Source organism: Setaria italica, chromosome I (genome assembly GCF_000263155.2).
Source record: "Setaria italica strain Yugu1 chromosome I, Setaria_italica_v2.0, whole genome shotgun sequence".
NCBI classification, from domain to species: domain Eukaryota; kingdom Viridiplantae; phylum Streptophyta; class Magnoliopsida; order Poales; family Poaceae; genus Setaria; species Setaria italica.
The window spans coordinates 8,032,550-8,051,732 of NC_028450.1; the positions used below are offsets into that span (position 1 = coordinate 8,032,550).

At 43.2% G+C, this 19,183-nt stretch overlaps 1 protein-coding gene across 5 annotated transcripts; it reads left to right on the forward strand.

Moving 5' to 3' along the window:
- Positions 1 to 5,506: 5,506 nt before the first annotated feature.
- On the forward strand, positions 5,507 to 17,558 carry LOC101786482 (achilleol B synthase). 5 transcript variants are annotated; one of them, XM_004951867.3, is made up of 20 exons: positions 5,507 to 5,645; positions 5,875 to 6,103; positions 11,201 to 11,386; positions 11,540 to 11,629; positions 11,893 to 12,087; positions 12,234 to 12,318; positions 12,402 to 12,568; positions 13,318 to 13,506; positions 13,684 to 13,797; positions 14,202 to 14,324; positions 14,402 to 14,524; positions 14,766 to 14,864; positions 15,175 to 15,231; positions 15,379 to 15,425; positions 15,522 to 15,665; positions 15,752 to 15,929; positions 16,282 to 16,362; positions 16,447 to 16,530; positions 17,079 to 17,219; positions 17,331 to 17,558. In XM_004951867.3, the coding sequence occupies exons 2-19, from the start codon at positions 5,906 to 5,908 to the stop codon at positions 17,205 to 17,207; spliced, it is 2,289 nt and encodes a 762-aa protein (XP_004951924.1). In that variant the 5' UTR covers positions 5,507 to 5,645; positions 5,875 to 5,905; the 3' UTR covers positions 17,208 to 17,219; positions 17,331 to 17,558. The 5 variants fall into 5 exon arrangements, with proteins under 5 accessions (XP_004951924.1, XP_004951923.1, XP_012704165.1 ...); XM_004951866.3 differs by having other exon boundaries at positions 17,079 to 17,558; XM_012848711.2 differs by having other exon boundaries at positions 5,512 to 5,645; positions 5,879 to 6,103; positions 17,079 to 17,558.
- The last annotated feature ends 1,625 nt before the right edge of the window (positions 17,559 to 19,183 follow it).

Here is a 19,183-nt window from a genome sequence, read left to right on the forward strand (position 1 = left end):
ATTATGTTACATCTTTTAAATTTCATCACGTTATTCTCTTCTTTTAGGATGTCTTTGGTCAAACCTTTGCGGAAATGAGCTTTCATGCGATTCTGGCTCATGTCTTGAATGTGTTGAATTATAGTTACACCGATGGAAACCCGATACGCACCAGAGATTTCAAGCTCCAGGCTCATCTCACTTTCTATAGGCCATTCCAGTTGAAGTCGTCTCCAGTGTTCGAGATTTATGGTAGTGCATGTGACCGTCCTTGTGAAGCGCTAGAGAGTGCACTAATTTATGCTCTAGCTTATATTAATGAAGTTATAGGCTTTACATTGGAAACTTAAGCTATGTGGCATATCTATATAAACGAAGCGAATTATTAAATATGTAGCATGCATGGATATACTTCTACCATACCCTTTTCTTATGGATTTGAACTTATTCTCTCTCAGACCTTAAGTACGAACTATTGAGTGTTAATGATTTGAATGGGTTGATACTTCATGGATATACTTATACCATACCCTTTTCTTATGGATTTGAACTTATTCTCTCTAAGACCTTAAGTATTGATGTACGAACTATTGAGTGTTAATGATTTGAATGGGTTGATACTTGTGATACTTGGATTTGAATGGGTTGATATATTAACGTAATTGTAACAAACCTAAGATTAATTAAACCTAGATTATGCCCAAGAGAGCAATTAGCAGCTAATTACCCAGTTAAAAGGTCACTTTTGTCCCTAAAGAGCTGAAAGAGCGATTAGGCAGTAATTCAAATTTTTATATAAGAACTTGAAATTTTGACCAACTAAGAGTTGTATAACTTATCTTCCCTAACAACTTTTATATTTAGTGTTTTATTTGAATTTGAGCAGAAGACGTTCAAAAACTCAAAAATTCAGATCAGTGGCAAATTAAGCAAAACAGGAAAAGTCCCAACTTTGAAACCCTTTATCCCAAAATTTCTAATGTAATATTGAGTCAAACCTTATAAGAAAGTTTTAGTGCTACGAGCTCTTAACAACTTTGATATTTGGAGTTAGGCCAAAATCTGCACAAAAGCTTTTCAAAAATGAAGTCAAACACAACTAAAATGGTCAACCCTGGCAAAACTGAAACTTTGGCTAAGTGTGAATAATTCACGTTCTGTCAAACTTTGAGTTTTCAAAACTCCAAATCTGCCACGATTTTGAACTCGAACCTTTTACAAGTTTTAAACTTGAACCTTTGGACTCCAAGTTTTGTAAAGGGAGAAAGTGTCGGGCAGTTCAAAAATCTGCGAGTTTTTGGTCCCAAAGACCGGCCCTGCACCCTATCCTGCAAATCCCTCACGCCAGAGCGCGTGCGTCTCACGCTCTGCTAGCCGCTCGCCCCGTGGCACGCGTCCACCAGCGCCACTCCGTCGCCTAGTCTCTGACCGCGACAGGAGGCAGCCTCGCACCCCTCGCCGCCAGTGAAGCGCTGCGGTTCCCCCTGCCCTCTGCAGCTCCTCTGCGCCGTTCCGCCCTCGTCGAGCTTCCTCCGCACCCCCAACCTACACCACAACCCTCCTGGTGAGCATGCGCTCCTCCCCCACCGCTCGTCCCCGCCGATTAGGCCGGCTATTTCCAGAATTGCGGCGGACCGCCGCGGCACGCTCCCAAGGGTATGCCTGTGATTGGAAAACCTTTGTGAGGGCCTAGTTGTAATAGCGTGAGGGTATGGTTGTGAATCTTTAAAACTATCAAGGGTCCCGGTGTAAAGTGTTCTGGTATATTTCGAGTTAAATTTTCAGAAAATGAGTTTAATTTTGTAAATGCCCCAAAAATTGTAGAAAAATCAGAAAAATGCCAAATCAATTTTGCTAGACTCAGTGTGAAGTGTAGTTTGTTATAAAAATAAATTTGGCACATGTCTATATTAGGAATAATGTTGTATGTTTTAATCCTTGTTTAGGCTTTTTAAATCATCATAAATCACAGAAAAAGGCAATAATGATGAATCTAACTCTCAAGTGTTTGTTTCAGAGAATGGAAGCTTAGAAAAATAATGTGGAGCTCTGCACAGATTTTAAGTCTCTGTTTTAGTTTTATAATTGAAATCTAAGGATAAATTTATATTTTTGCACAAAGTTTAATCCAGAGATGAGAAAAATGTGAAACAACATGGAGTAAATCAGTGATGAAGTATAGTTTACAAGAAGAATATGAAACCTTATCTGAAAGTTAATAAAACCCACTTTCGTTTTTAGAGAAAAGTGAATAAGAGTAAGATATGGAAAATAGATGTCCTTCACTAAAAATTATGAAAAATTCACCAAAGGCTCTGTATCACCCATTTACCTCACTGTTGAAATTTCATACCCAGATTCATTATGGTTTGTGTTTTAAAAATAGTTAAGTGCATCTACCTTAGGGTGCTAAAACAATTTTATTTATTTTTAGGAACGTCCAATGGATCTCAAATTTATGCAGTAGCTTATTAATGACAAAGTTAAGTTGCTGTTAAATTTGTAGCTTCATACTTGCTTTTTGGTTAATAGAATAAAATTTGGAATATGAACCTAACTAAATGGATGAGAGAAATATTAAGTAATAATAAGGGTAATAATGGTACATTTAGAAGAGGTATGGAAAAACATTCAGAAACAGGATTTTCAAATGAACCTTGAATAACCCTAAAGTGACCCCACCTTCCTTGTGAGGTCTAAAGTGTAAGAAACTTAAATGTGTACACAATCACCATCAAAGTCAACCCCGAGTTTTATACCATAATACACCTTTCCTCATGAAGATAATGAAAGTTTAGAACCTTGTTTAGGTGAATGTGGTCGAAATATAATTTACACTTCAGCAATTCGCCGACGGTACGTACGAGCTCTACCCCGCGCAGGACGAGGAACAAGCCGCTGATCTGCATCACGTGGGAGTAGAGCCCGTGCAGGAGCAAGAGTAAGCCAAAGACTAGCTAACTAACTCCGAGTTCGAAGGCAAGCCCCGGTGCATGATTACCTGTTTTATATACATGCAATATGGTTGATGCTTGATTGCGCATTTACGTTTCGAGGAGTTGATTGAAACCTTAGATGCATGAACTTAGTACCCTTTGACATGAACACTAGTTTGATAAGTCGAGTAGTTGCAATGCTTAATAGGACTCAGTAAAAGTCGAGTGATTTCCTGTCACTCACGAGTTATAGGAGTTGATTGGTTTACCTCTGTTGCAACTATTAGGATAATGGACGGGGCCAGGCTTATGTTCGGTACTCGGTGGTTTGCCTCGTCTGTCTACATGAGAATATGACTAAGGTCAAGATGTGATAGTGTTCGTGATCAAGTGTTTGAAAGTACTAATCTCATACCTAGTATAGGATGGGGAAGCCTAGTACCTGATTGAACTGGGGCGTGGCTTTATCCCTACTGTCTCTGGAATGTAGTTCCCCTGGTGCATCATGTGGCTACAGGTGCGGTCATAGTACGTCGTCATCCGGAACTATGGAGTCTTGTATGCCAAGGAAAGTAGGCCCTGTCCACGTGCCTGGTCATTCACGGGGATGACTGACAAATGAAGTGAACCCGACGTGGTACATGAATGTCATGGGATTAGGTTTGCCATGCATGGTTAATAAATTTGAATCGATTTGTCTGCCTCTCACAGTTTGGGACGGCTTGATCGCTATGCTACACTGAGTAAGAATGGAACTCCATGATGAGCTTAATATTGATGCTTGTCATAATTTGCTTGGAAACCATGCTTGTTTAGTATAATTGCTAAGTTGGACTGGTAAATGAACTTAGAATTTGTGGCTAAAATATTGAAAGTAAGGACCTACACTAGTTGCTTTTGGCAAAAACAAACCCTCTAGCCAAAAGGCTTGCATGTCTAGGTGTTGGTGGAATAGTACCACCGGTCGGTTAAGTCTTGTTGAGCATAGTTTCTCAGCCTTACTTGTGGCACATCTTTTCAGGTGATGTTGATACTTCTGAGTTCGCTGCAAGTGTCCCTTGGCCTACCCAGCTTCCTCCGCGTTGGACGGTCGAGTGGGATCCGCAACAGCGCAACGTGGATCACAGTTTAGTACCGGTTGGTGTTACCGAACGATACTAAATTGCGCATTGAGGGAAGGTATCATTATATTCATGATGTAATAAATAGATTCAGGAGTATCCGTTTGGTTTATTTGCCTAGTACTAGTATGGTTGCAGATCCACTAACTAAGCCACTTAGTTAGGAATTATTTTCTAAGCATACTAGAGACATGGGACTTCAGGTTATTTATTGAAATGTTTTAGCCAAGTTGGAGATGTTGGTTTTTTCTTTGTGGCTTTCAACATTTATTTCATATCATATATTATGGTCATTATATATATTCACCTCAATGTGGAATTATTTATTGATGCGAGTGACAAGAGAATTATTGATGCGGAATCTAACTCAAGGAACCTGTACTCAAGGTGCCGAGGATGTTTGTGCTCGAATACAGTAGAGGAATAAATTGAGATCGACTCTACTGGAATGTTTATTATGTACGTACACGTTTGACCCGGGTACAACATGACGGAAGAGCTGGGTTTGTTTTGCAGGCTCGGCTCTACAGGCTGTTAACCCACATGATCAGAATGGAATTGATCTCATATATACAACTGATCATGGCACATGACTCACACATGTGTGCTAGGGACTAATATATTTTATACTCGTTGAACTGACCTGTCTGATCATGGTTGGTGACATGGTTTAGGAGTCACACGGATTTTTCCATAACACAGATGGAATATTTGTTACATCTGTAAGTGGAGTCTATAAGTAGATCCCTACCCTCTAGCCTCGTTATGCCTTGTGAGCGGCACCACGAATAAAGCAGAGGAATAGAGAGTAGACCGCATAGACCACAATTTCCTACAACGACCCACTTGAGGCCGATGAGCCCGATTGAAGACCCACTTGAGCGGATCGGGGGATCAGAGGATGATAGGACGTCGCGACAAACGACGTACAAAAACTTTTCCCTTCTCTCTTTATTAGTATAAGAGCCTGTTTGGATCCGTTTGCTAAACTTTAGCAGCTAAACTTTGCTAAACTTGAGTTGCTAAACTTTAGCCATGACTATTTGGATCCATGGGCTAAACAACATTTAATGAGGTGTAGAAAGACTTGTCTGCCCTTATTTAATGCGAGGGTGCGGGGGGGGGGGGGAGAGAGGGTCCAGACAAGCAATAATGAGGGGCAAAGGGTGTCCAGCCGGGCTAAAGTTTAGCAACCATAATTTAGCAAAGTTTAGCAAGGGTGTTTGGCAAATTTGTTGCTGAACTTTGCTACACTTTAGCTGCTAAAGTTTAGCAAGGGGTTCCAAACACCCCTTAAGTAGATATATCTCTTTGGAGATGCTCTACCATAACTAGCAAAGCTAACAACCAACCGACCTCCTTCAATGCATAATAAAGAGGCAAATAATGCTAGGGGAGCGGATGATCATCAGCATCAAGCACACCACCGTCGCACGCCTCGTAATCTTTAAATAGTCCCCACGCGGCCAACCCCCGCAGCTAGAGCTAGCAGCAGGAAGGCTCCTCTTCTCGCAAGCCACACACGGCGGCGCTGCTGCTGCTGCGGCCTCCTGGCTTCTTGCTAGCTAGCGTTCTGTAATCTCTATCTTCGTCTAGCATTGTCCAAGAGGTGCTCGCATTTGCATTTCACTCCCTTTAGTTTGTTTCTTTTTATAACGCATGGACCCGGTGGCATTTAAATTAAAGACTCAAGAAGAAGCCAGCTTAAAAAAAATACCGACAGATCAGTCTGCGCGTGATGTATTCCAAAAGCGTTCTTGATCGCTGTTCGTGCCGTGTGCTTATAATTTTGCTGTTATACATCAAATCTTAGTGAGGAGGCTTTACATTTTGGCTAGGTAGCTAGCACAGCAGATTGGAAGCAGAGGCATGTGGAGGCTGAAGGTGGCGGAAGGCGGCAGGCCATGGCTGCGGTCGACCAACAACTTCTTAGGGAGGGCGGTGTGGGAGTTCGACCCCGACGGCGGCACGCCGGAGGAGCACGCCGAGGTGGAGAGGCTGCGTCAGGACTTCACCGACCACCGCTTCCAGCGTAGAGAGTCTGCTGATCTTCTCATGCGCTTGCAGGTATCTTATCTCATTCTCATCACACCCACCACCATGCCGGTATCTCTCATTACCTGAAACAACTTTTTTGTTTGAAAAACGGGCTTTGCTACGGTACTTCAAAGTGACTGTGGACCATCCGTTTAGCCAGATATCTATGGATGGCTAATTACCTCCTAGGAGGTAATACATTAAATATTTATTTATAGATTTTTAATTTTGAAAATAGGAAAAATATCTTCTTGTTAGATCTAACTTCCATGCATAACCTTATTAGGTCAAACAATATGTAACACGTGACAATCTATTAGTTGTGACAATGTGCTGCAGATGTAACATGTTTTTCCCCGTGTGGTAACGTGACATATGTCTGTTTAAGCGTGACGATTTTTCCTCTAACGTGACATGGATGAGTAGTTAAAAAAATCCTTAACATGATATGGGTGTGTTGTAATATGTTTTATTTTTTCGTAACGTGATATAGATAAATTGTGACGTGTATTTTTCCAGCATGTATCATACACCCGATAGGTTGAATTTTAGATAGGTGATAGTTGCATAAATGTTCGTGGCGCAGTGCAGCTCGTCCTTTACGCCAAAGTCCATACCCCGTGTCTTTCCAAAAAAAAAAGTCCGAGCACCTGATACAATTACCTTCGACTCTTGTACACAGCTGATCTCGCGCTAGTTGAATGAAAAGGAAACAAACTACATGTATGTATGCGTGCAAATCTCGAATTTGGGTATCTATTTCTTCTTCTTAATGAGAAATCGTCTAGCTCTTTCTAAGTTGATCTAATTTTTTCTCAAAGTACTCAAATAAAATTACACCACTACTGAAGAATTGACTATTGGTACTGGTTGGAAAACTCTCTTTAGTACCGTTTCTTCGGTACTAAATGACAGGCATTTTAGTACCGAGCAGATCAAAAAATAAAGGAAAATTTTTCTAAACAACTGGGAGGCTCCCACACACCACACAAGTCCAGGAATACGTGGTGTGGGGATTCAAACCCAGGACCTCAAGCCTCGTACGAGCCTTCCTTACCATCTCACCTACATAGCACATGTGATGGACAAAGGGATACTTTCCTTTCCTTTTTAAGTAAACCGTGGATGAACTTTTAGTACCGAGCTAAGAGACAAAGCTTTCATCCAATACTCCAACGAGGTTCTCGTCCCCACGTCGCTCGAGCCGGGCGACACAGGCGGCCGCTGCACCTCCCCGCCTCTAGGCCCGCCTCCACCGCTCCCTACCTTCGCCGCCGCTGGAGCCGCGAGCCGGAAGTCCGGTGAGCGGCAAGGAGGGTGGCGGTGGGACCACCTCTGTCTCTCCCGAATCCTACCCTAACCCTAGATCTCGTGGCCTCCGCCGTCGTCGTCGGGGCTCTGAGCGTTGCTCCTCCCTCCGCCACGCCTTTGGCTCTTCGTGCTCCGCCAAGCCATCGGTCCCGCCGCTCGCCGCCGCCTGGACGCCTCCTCCGGATCCCGATCACGCGAGCCGTCCTGGCACCACCACTACTAGCACGGCGGCTTGGGGCGCCACCTCCGCGGCACAAGGAGGACGTGGGGGTGCGGCGGCTCGGGCGGCCGTCGTTAGGTTCACCATCCCTGCTCCCTGCTGCCGCTGCCGCCAGAGCCGAGGCTTCGATGGGCGACGCTCGGCATTCAGATTTTGGCGGGGCCTCACCTTCGCCTCCCTCTCCCCCTCCGCCACCGTGGTGTGGTTTGCTAGCATGGGAACTGCCTGCTGCTCCTCCGCCGCCATGCCTGGGGCCGGTGGCGAGCCGTGGAATGTGTGCACAGTGTGCTGCGGTTCGGGAACCTGTACACCATCGTGGCCGCCTCCGCAAGGCTCGGCCTTTTCTTGTGCGCATCACCGGATGGTCGCGAGGGTCGTCGGGAGGTCGCACGCGGGCACGAAGGGGCGCCCTTGGTGGCGTCATGCTCCGCTCCTGGATTTGGTGCAGTGGGGCTCGTGGGCTTGGTCAACCTGCGCAGTGTGCTCGTCGGTGGAAGATGTCCTCTCACCCTGCACCATGGTCGTTGGTCGCTCTTCACCGGCTTGGGCTCCTACCTGCCCGGATCCATGCTCCCTGTGTCGCTGGGTGCTAGTGGTGGCACCATTGCCGGCGGCCACGGGTGATCCTAACCCCTTCCTCCTACCCTTCCCTTCCTTTTCCCCCTCCCTTCACCCTACCTCACCCTGGTTGTGCCGATGGTTGTCGTCGAGATGGCGGTCGCTGACCTACAGATGTTCCCCATCGTCGTCGCCATGGATTACTCGTTGCCATCCCATTGATTTGCCTCTCATCCAGGCCTTGGCGTTGGCTGCGTGGAGTTGGTTTTGCATGCCTTTGCGAAAGCTTTCCCCGGCATTTGCCGGTGCTGACAATGGTTGCGTTTCTTTACGTAGCTCACCTTGTTGGGGGTGTTGTTGTGGCCACCAAATCCATTTGGTTTTGCCAGGTGAAGACTTGGTCTGCTCTTTCATGGGCAAACGGACGATGGCGGCGTTGGCGTCGCTTCCCCCCTTGGAGTCATCGTCTTGCATGACATTCTAGCTCTACCTCCGCTGGCTCCAGGTTGTTAGGCTATCGATGATGTGCGTGTGTTCATGATATCCTTATCTCTTACAGGTTTCAGTCGTCTTAGGTCGCGTTTAGTGTGGTGGCGGTGTTGTGGTTTCCTTTTAGTATTGTTGTGCTTTTGTTGTTGGACGCAAGTGGTGGTTCTAACTTTGCGCTTTGGGATCTCTCTTGAAGTTGTATCGTTGTAATTCACTTCTTCTTAATGAAAAATGTGCTATGCACGTCTTAAAAAAAGAACTTTTAGTACCGGGTCATAACACCACCTGGTACTAAAGGGTACATTTGAAGGTGGTGCTAAAGGGTACATTTGTTTTGGTATTGAGTCATGTTATGACCCGGTAATGAATGTCTCCGTGGCTTTAGTACTAAGTCACAACAGCACCCGGTACTAAAAGCTATCTTCGGGGATCCCAAATTTGGACCCGGACTAATTCCACGCATTAGTACCAGTCCAAAGTCCAGCCGGTACCAACGTCATCGATGATGCTCGCTTCTCCAGTAGTGCTAGTTATCGTTTAATCTATTTGTATGTAATGTTTTTTTTCCATTGTTATCTTTCTAGATTTCCTTTTTAACCTCGTGGAAAATGATTTCCAAAGGCGGTCCAGCCCAGGACATGTTAGAGAATACCTCTTCTTAGTGGAAAATCTACTGGACAGGTGTACAAATGCATCCACATATACAGATTTGGATCATCAAATTGGTCCATGATGAATGAAAAAAAAGGTGCACTAGAGGCTCTCTGGACTCTGGCCCCGTAGCTCAAGACCGATGAACCACCACCATCACTTTTGTTCGCTCTCATGGCACAGAAAAATCAGGCATTGCATTTAAATTCATGAGGAAAAAAAATCAATTTGCGTCAAGAACATTTGGATTTGTGAGTAGAAACTTTGGATCGCCGGTAGTAGTAGAGTTTTTGGCGGGTCCGAGAGTATGGCAGGCAGAAAAAAAATGAAAGAAACGCATACGAGAATGAAAGTATACGAGAATGGGGAGTCGGCCCGCCATTGTTGGCCAGCCCAAATGAAATTAGTGGTCAAATAAGGCCGGAACCTCATAAACTTTCCATGGGCCAATCCGTTGGTACAGTTTTTTTTTTGTGGTAAAATTTTTTTCTTCATCCTCCCTTCACCGCCGGACGTCCGAGGGTCGCCCCATAGCCCCGCCGCCGCCGCAACAACCCCAGCCGCTTTGACCCTTCATCCGACTTTTTTCGGCTGCGATCCGTTTCTGTCGCCATGCGAGATTGCCGCCATCAATTGGCCCTGCATCGCGCACGCCGCATCTCCTTGCGATGCCAAAGTTCTGCTCAATCCTCCGCACCTTCGCCCGCGTTCGTCTGCAGCCAGTCTGAGGAAGACAACGGGCACGAGGGCATCCGCCACACCTGGGCTTGCCTACGCCCGTGCAGGCCAAAGCATCGTCATGCGAGGGGGATGCAAGGAGAGCACCGTCAGCTAGATCCCCGTGACCCCACCACTGCCACGAGGAACTCCAGCCTTGCTGCCTAGAGGAGCTCGGAAGCCGCCGCCGCCCAAGGGAGCTCGGGAGTCACCGCCGGCGCCGCGAGGAGGTTCGGCCCGGCCATCGGTATCTGTGGGGAGCATGGAGAGAAAGAGCCCGCGCCATGAGGAAGGGAGGGGAGACGGGGAAGATGAACGATAGAAGGAGCCAAGGAGGAGAGAGAAGGGAGAAGAGGGCTGCTTGATATGTGGGTCCACCGCCACATGTAACTGACTTGTGGGGACTCAGCTGCCATTGAATGTGAAACAGGCATCGAAACCAGCAAGGGGTGTATTGTGCACGGTATCGAGGCCTTGTTTAGTTCCCCTTCTCCCAATTTTAATACTGTGCAAAAAGAAAATTCCCTATTACATTAAACTTGCGGTACATGAATATAGTACTAAATGTAGACGAAATCAAAAATTAATTGCACAGTTTTGTTGTACTTTGCGAGATGAATCTTTTGAGCCTAATTAGGCAATGTTTGGACAATAATTCACAAATACAAACGAAATGCTACAGTTATGCATTTATGGCAAAATGCAAACTTTACCCCTCTCAATTTGGGAACCGAACAAGGCCTGAATAGTTTTGCGGTGTAGAATAGTTTTCATCCGTCATCTCTCCAGAAAGGCCCAGCCTTCTGGGTCGGGTCCATGGGCCAGCGGGTCGGGACACAGCGCGGTGTGTCGGGCGGCGGTGAGTCTCGCCGCGGCGGAGGAATGTGTCGCCGGCGAGAGGGGCCGCCGCCGAGGGGAGGTGAAGGCCTGGACCGTGAGCCTCGTGGGGGCCGCGGGATGCAGCGCGAGTGGCGGCTGCCGTTGCGGCGAGAGCGGTCGCCAGGGAAGCTGTTAGAGCGCGGCGCGGAAGGTGAGATCGCGCAAGTCGCAAGGTCTCTCCGTGGCAGGCAGCTCGTCCTCGTCGATTTCCTCAATTCCGCTCTTCCAGTTTTTGATGTCTTCTTACACATACTTCTGGTAGCTAACCTATGTCACGCAATACGCGACCTTGATTCTTGCAGTGTGCGAAGCAAAGCAGCCACCGACGGGATCTGCCACGGATCAAGCTTCAGAAGGATGAGCAAGTCACTGAAGAAATTGCACTGAACTCCTTGAGGCGAGCTCTGGATCAGTTCTCTTCACTGCAAGCGAGTGATGGGCACTGGCCCGGTGATTTCAGCGGGATCATGTTCATAATGCCCGGCTTGGTGCGCCTTCCGTAAACACAACACCATGTGCATATAATTTTTTCAAGACACCTATGTGCAAATTTTTTTACTTTCCCCCTTTTTTCGTTGAGTACTATTAGTTATTCCGTACAAACTGATAACGATTACAAATATGTGTGTATTCACTTGCAGATATTTGCTTTGCACGTCACCGGTTCACTCAATGCTGTCATATCACCAGAACATCGGTGCGAGATATGCCGCTACATCTACAATCATCAGGCATGTCATTATTCTCTTAGACTAGATCTCTCTTCAAGGACTTCTTGTTGGATGGCTGGGGATCCTGGCCTACCCATGTCAATGGCCTAGTAGCATTTTGGTCTGACTTTAGCATTTTGTCTACTGATGCTTTTAGTCTTCACACTTAGTTGGGACCTTATGCAAAGGTTTGCTTTCAGACCGTGCCATATGCACTTATGCACGGCTTGCATAAGGACCCAACTAAGTCAAGTTTTTCCCCCAAAAAAACGAATAATATGCAGAATGAAGATGGTGGATGGGGCACACTTATCTTGGGCTCAAGCAGCATGTTTGGAACATGCTCAAACTACATAACCTTGAGGCTTCTCGGCGAGGAACCAAACGACGAGGATGGTGCATTGGCTAAAGGGCGTGCTTGGATTTTATCCCATGGTGGTGCAACTTTAGTGCCCCAATGGGGAAAGATATGGCTTTCGGTATGTACCAGAGTGTATATGTGATTATTTCGTGTTACATTTTAGAACCCTTGGTTAGAGGGGTGGCGGAGTACCATGTTACTTGTAGTCGTTAATTCCTTGGTCTCACTATTACTGACCCAATCTATTTTATGGATTAACTGCAGATACTTGGAGTGTATGATTGGTCTGGAAATAATCCAATTTTCCCTGAACTATGGCTGGCTCCCCAGTTTCTGCCATTTCATCCAGGTATTCCTTCCTTGTAATGATACAATTCCAACCTCCAGCGTATAATGCACTGGACACATAGATCTTAAGCTCTGTTCTTTTAGGGAAGTTCTGGTGTTTAACCCGTATGGTGTATCTGCCAATGGCTTATCTATATGGAAAGAAATTTGTTGGGCCAATTACACCAACTATACTGGCACTAAGAGAGGAGATTTATGGCACTTGTTATGTCAAGATTGACTGGAGCAAGGCCCGTAATGCCTGTGCAAAGGTTTGTCAAATTTCTTCCAGTTTTGCAGCTCCAACAGTTCACTATCTGCATACATGCCTTCGATGATTGAAAAATTGACAATTTGCCACTCAGTGAAGTTCATCTAATGGATATGCCACAAAATTCTCAAGCACCTAGTAACAGATTGATAATCCTTAAAATTCCCTTTGATACATTACTTTTTCTTTCTGTGGTAAATGAAGTAAAGATTAATTGGGCTGGGCAAATTGCCTGGATTGTGTTGGGAATAGTCCCACATTGGTTGTGGGGGGAGAGTTGAACCAACATAAAAGTGGGGTAGTCCCTCACCTCTTGGGCTAGCTTTTGAGGTGCAGCAAGGCTTCCTCCCGGTTTGGGCCAACAGATTGTGCCTGAGCATAGGTGGGGCAGGATCTTGATTTATGACTGGGCTGTGGTTTTGGATAGTCTGTCAGTGTAAAAAGGCTCGTTCCAGGACAGATGTGGGCTGCAACATACTAGACTACTAGAGTTGGATGGCAAGCAGCCCTAACAGGCAAACACCTGGCCCCTCCCTCTCTCCCTCCACACGCACGCATGCAAACTAAAAATATTTAATAGTTCCATGCTTCTATCTAAAAAATAAAACCAGCAATATAATTTTTTTTATTTGTCATGTAAACTATCACAAAGTAAAACCGCAAGAGAACGTTAGGTTGCTCTACTCGCAACAATGTTCTAACTGATATGAAGATCTTTTTTTCCTTAAGCCTTTTTTTATGTCAATTCAGGAGGATCTCCTCTGTCCCCGTACAGAGTTGCAGAGTGCTGTTTGGACTTCACTCTACTGGTGTGTGGAACCAGTGTTGAGCAGTTGGCCTGTTAACAAGCTGAGAGAGAAAGCCCTGGACAACCTCATGGAGCATATACATTATGAAGATGAGAACACTCAGTATGTTTGCATATGCTCTGTCAGCAAGGTAAACGACAGTAAAAGTTGATTCCTCACAACCTGCAGTTTACCTTGGCTATACTGCCATGATGTTGTGGTATTCTTACTTTTTGCTTTATGATCTAGTATATACTCTGCTGTTAACTATCATGTGCATTTTGGACTGGTGCTCGGTGCCTGTTAATATTGTTGCTTTGCTATTTAGGCTCTAAACATGGTCTGCTGCTGGGTAGAAGATCCAAAGTCAGATGCATTTAAGCGTCACCTTGCAAGGGTACCTGATTTCTTGTGGCTTTCAGAAGATGGCATGAAGGCACAGGTACAAGTTTTTCCTGTTTCATGCACTTCAAGTACTTGCTAGCATCATCATACCGACTTGATCAATAAGTGCACTATTGCTATCATAGTTCTTTTCCATTGGCTAGTTAATGTTGTCATTACTCCAACTTTACAAGGAATAATTAATGGTAAATTTACTTCAACAATGTTCATAGCACGTGATACGAGTATGCCAGAACACACAGGTAATGCTTCCCTTTAAATTGCAGGGTATGATAAAGAAAGACTCTCCTTATGTGCATTGCCTAACCATCAGTTAGTAGACAGTAGAGCATTTGATATGTTGTCATTTAAAATTAGAGTAGAAATGTCTTGGCATGATGATAAGTATGTTGTATTTATTAAATATATAACTATATTTTGAGGGCAGCTGTATTATCGTAGGTATATGATGGCTGTCAGAGCTGGGAGACAGCATTCATAATTCAAGCATTTTGTGCTACAGATCTTGTCAACGAGTATATTCCAACTATTCAGAGAGCCTACGAGTTCATGAAACATTCACAGGTTTCTTTATTCGAATCACTCATGTTCTAAATTAACCATTGCAGTATCTAACACAACATGCATTTGTGTACTCACAGGTTCTGAGGAATCATCCTGGTGACCAAAGTTACTGGCATCGCCATAGATCAAAGGGTTCATGGACTCTTTCATCTGCAGACAATGGGTGGGCTGTATCTGACACTACAGGAGAAGCTCTTAAGGTTGTTGGATTCTTGTTCACCTTTTATTTTGCCTTAATATGGATGAGTAAAACTAGTGATCGGATTAGTTACTGGGTACCACATAACCTAATCTTAATTAGTGAATGTAAAGTGTGTAAACAGCAATGTTATAAGATGCTCAGCTTTCTCTGTTGTTAATTTGCATACCTTTTTCTGTCAATTTTTTCTATACCTTCTCATTCTCTCTATACAAAAGGAACTTATTTAACTTTATTTACAGGCTGTATTATTGTTGTCAAACATTGCAAGCAACCATATTGGTGATCCGGTAGGAAGAGAAAGGCTGCATGACGCTGTTGATTGCCTTTTATCTTTTGTGGTATGAATTCTCTTAAATGAGTCATCTTAAATGATATTCCAATTCATGCATTCATTCATGCCCCTGAATAATTTTATTAGGGAACTAACGTGTATGAATATGGCTATGAATATGACATCTTTGCTTACAATCTGCACAATTCATTTTGCTCTCCTGCGCATTTATGAATTTTTTCACCTTTTAGCAGTCAGTCAAATAAATTTGAAATGTTATTGACTATGTTATGGATTCTATGACACTTTAAAATTTATAGGACTTGCTGTTCTAAGCTGTCAAGATCATCTTTTAATGTTTAATCATTATGCTGCAGAACAAAGATGGTACCTTTTCTACATACGAGTGCAAAAGGACTTCTTCTTGGATAGAGGTAAGTTTTTACGAACTTCTGCTCATATTCATGTTTTTTCCCCTTAGGAAGATGCATCAGTACTTTTAATTCAGTTATCTTGGCTTTTTATTTACATATTACTGTTTCCAGTTCCACCATATTGACGTATTTCTGTTAATTAACTAGATTCTAAGTCCTTGTGAGAGTTTTCCCAATATTGTCGTCGATTATCCGTAAGTGATACAAATGACGTATTGTTTAGCAAACAAACTTTTAACAAAAATTTCCAATTTAGCTGAAGATATACTCATGGTGTACTACATTGGCAGTTACCCAGAATGCACTTCCTCTGTGCTACAAGCTCTGATACTGTTCAGAGAGTTATACCCTAGTTATCGAACAGAAGAGATCAATAAATCTGTCAGAAATGCAGCAACATTTATTGAGAGCAGACAAAAGGAAGATGGTTCATGGTTTGTCCTAATGCGTCATTTGCTGACTTACCTTACTCATATATATTTTACTTCAACAATTGATAACACACTTGGCTGTTTGGCAGGTTAGGCACTTGGGGTGTATGTTTTACCTATGGGGCCTTCTTTTCGATTAAAGGTTTAGTTGCTTCTGGAAGAACGTACGAGAACAGCTCTTCCATCAGGAAAGCTTGCCACTTTTTATTGTCAAAGCAGCTCAGTACAGGTGGATGGGGAGAAAGCCATGTATCTAATGTAACTAAGGTACTTTTCATTCGCTTCTCTAGATCCCTCTAGCTCTGGTTTGCCTCACTGGTGACTACTGATAAGGATTGAGGATACAATTTTTTTTAACATGCTACTAACAAATTTACACATATGATACTCCATGGTAAATCCGAATAGTTAGAATGAATTTGAATCATTAGTCATTCATTGAATTTATTGTATATGCTTGAAACTAACTCTTCTATGCCTGCTCTTACTCAGTTTCTTTTGCAATAAGAATTGCTCCAGTTCCAGTATTTAATGCATTGTCCAAAACTTCTACTTCAAGAGTATAAAAGAGTTTGCATGTCATTTAACTTTTTTTCTTTTTCCTTGTAATACTAAATAGGTTTATGTGAACCTCGAAGGTAGCCATGCTCATGCAGTGAATACAGCTTGGGCGATGCTGGCATTAATTTATGCCGGACAGGTGCAATTTGCTAGTGCTTGATTTAAATTTTGACAATAATATGCATTTTATAAATCTAGTCACATATCTTTGTTTGAATACCAGTTTGAACGAGATCCAGCACCGCTGCATCATGCTGCAAAAGAAATGATCAATATGCAGTTGGAGACAGGAGAGTTTCCCCAACAAGTAGGTTTCCACTTGTGTAAATGGCAACTTATATGAATAAGCGAGCTTGTTAGTTTGAACAGAAATTTAACGGAATATAGTGTTTAGGACCATGGCCATATTGCACATTAATTATAAACACCCAATTTTCTCACGTATGAATATGTGATCAAATGATATAAATGGGTGACTAATGGCAAGTATATGTAATAATTTGATATATTTCCAGTTTGCATGCTCCCAAAAAAATCACCCCTATACATCTGACAGTAATCACACAACTGCACATGCTCTAAAAAAAACGTCACGGCCTATACATCTGAAGTAATCACACAACTGCAATTCTGTTAGCGTGCTCAAGATACTATGAGGTGATGTTAAGATATTATTGTCTAATTCTAGTAACTTCATAAATTTGACATGCTTTATTTGGTATGATGGGGACTTTTGAAATAATCTATTTGGCTATTTAAGCGATGCATAATTTCACAGGCATTCTTGTGGTGTCTTTGTCTTTGATTATCCAAGGTCCATCAGTTTTTTTGACTGTGCTTGCATTTTGATGGCAGGAACATGTCGGATGCTTCAACTGCTCCCTTTTCTTCAATTACCCAAACTACCGCAACATATTCCCCATTTGGGCTCTTGGGGAATATCGTCGTTGCCTTCGCGCAAACAAGAGTAGTGGGCCCGTGTGAGCATATAGCATGGTGAGTGGTGACGAACTAATCATGACTATGAACTATCAATTAGGATATAATATATACCCGAGCTACACTTCAAACATTGCCCTAAACAAATCCACACGGTTGTATCTCCAGGTGATTAGCAGAATGGTATCTGCTATCATGTATCAGCTAGCGTATCACATGTATACTGTGAGGCTGTAAAGTTAACTCGATATTGTAATGCAAAGATGAACAGTTTACAGTTTCTGGCTGTTCATCAGTTTCTGGCTGTTCATCAGTTTCTTAGCATAAGCATCCGCTTGTGTATTGTAACAAACATTTGTTTCATCGTAACAAAGATACACGGCTCTTCTACGTACATTCAAAAGAAATTATTATACATATCTTTCTACTTAAGAATACAGTATAATCCCAAGTTAGTTACATAATCAATGTTGTGATAGAAACGTGGGTGGAACGACTAAAATAAAATATCTAATCCGTGTGAAGCTTTCATTGGTTACATGGATGATCATGTAGGCGATAGAGATATCACTTCGCTTCATCCATGCATGTGCTGCATCATACGCCCTGTTGGTGCAACTTGCAATGAACAGTTTACATGTCTCTCTGCTGTCTGTTCCTGGTGTTACAGTGTTCTACCATTACATCATTTGCATGTTGAAGTCCCCTGCCGCACTCGACTTCGGTAGACTTACGATCATTGATAATAATTGTCATATATTACTAATTAGAGACTCTTTTTAACGTCTCCTCGTTAAAGCTCACAATGCAAGACTCGCTACAAGAAGAAAAGGATAAATTCACTTTAAGGTGCGTTTGTCAGAGCTACCAGAGCTGATTCTCTGCTGAATCTAGCAGGAGTTCTGTCAAACAGTTTTTCAGAGAAGTGATTCTCTGCTGATTCTGTGAAGTGATTCTCTAAAGTGAACTAAGAGGCTGGGAGCTAAAAAAATAACTTCTCTTGATTCTGTGAAGTAATTGTCCATCCTGATTTTAAGAGTTTATGCTAGAGAATTAAAAAAACACTTCCAGCCACAGAATCAGGGTGTGTTTGGCAGAGCTCCTAGAGCTGATTCTCTGATTCTCTGCTAAATCCAGCAGGAGCTCTACCAAACAGTTTTCTAGAGAGAAGTGATTCTCTACTGATTATGTGAAGTGATTCTCTGAAATGAACTAAGAGGCTGGGAGCTGAAAAAGTAGCTTCTCCTGATTTTGTGGAGTGATTATCTATCCTGATTTTAAGAGTTTATGCTAAAGAATCAAAGAGGATCACTTTCAGCCACAGAATCACTTCTCTCAGAGAATCAGCTTCCATAAAGAATTAGAATTAGATGGAGCTCTACCAAACAGACCCTCGCTTCTCTCAGAGAATTAGTTTCCATAGAGAATCAGAATCAGATGGAGCTCTACCCTTAATTGCTGGTTTGGCCTAAAATTACAATTTTTTTAAACATAGGCATAACAAGATCACCAGATTTATATCTTTTTGTAATGACTGCAAGATATATTTGGTAAACAGGCCTCATGCCATATACAGAGAGAGTTAACTGCTGTGCCTTTCAGCTAGCTCTAAGGACATGATTCTCCACAACATTTTTCCACAAGTTGAGGAGACCGCCCATGTGGCCAGTAGCCAAACCTGCTGGGTTTATCCAGAGCTCCCAAGAAATGGAACCTACACGTGTTGCACGTTTACTCTTTGCCTATACACTGCGACATGGGTCCAATGTAAGGTTCCATGGATTGTGTTTTGCTTTTACAGATTGCGAGATGTTTGGTTAGTTGCTTCATCTATTACGTACTGTTTGTCTGGATGCAAATATTGAAATTAGTAAAAGTTCCAAGCTACACAACAAGTATTTCGAGAACTACTATTAAAAGAATTCATCTAAATTCAATTTGATCTCTCAAACAAAAAACTACGATGTTTTCACTTCTCCTTTTCCATTAATTTAGAAGGTTAGAACAACAACGGCAGACCA

Bases quoted from the DNA above. Each gene is read 5' to 3' on its own strand.
- LOC101786482 (XM_004951866.3), top strand. From the start codon at position 5,906: ATGTGGAGGCTGAAGGTGGCGGAAGGCGGCAGGCCATGGCTGCGGTCG. The intron at 15,426-15,521 runs GTAAGTGATACA...CTACATTGGCAG, and splicing joins AATATTGTCGTCGATTATCC to TTACCCAGAATGCACTTCCT. The intron at 15,666-15,751 runs GTTTGTCCTAAT...GCTGTTTGGCAG, and splicing joins CAAAAGGAAGATGGTTCATG to GTTAGGCACTTGGGGTGTAT.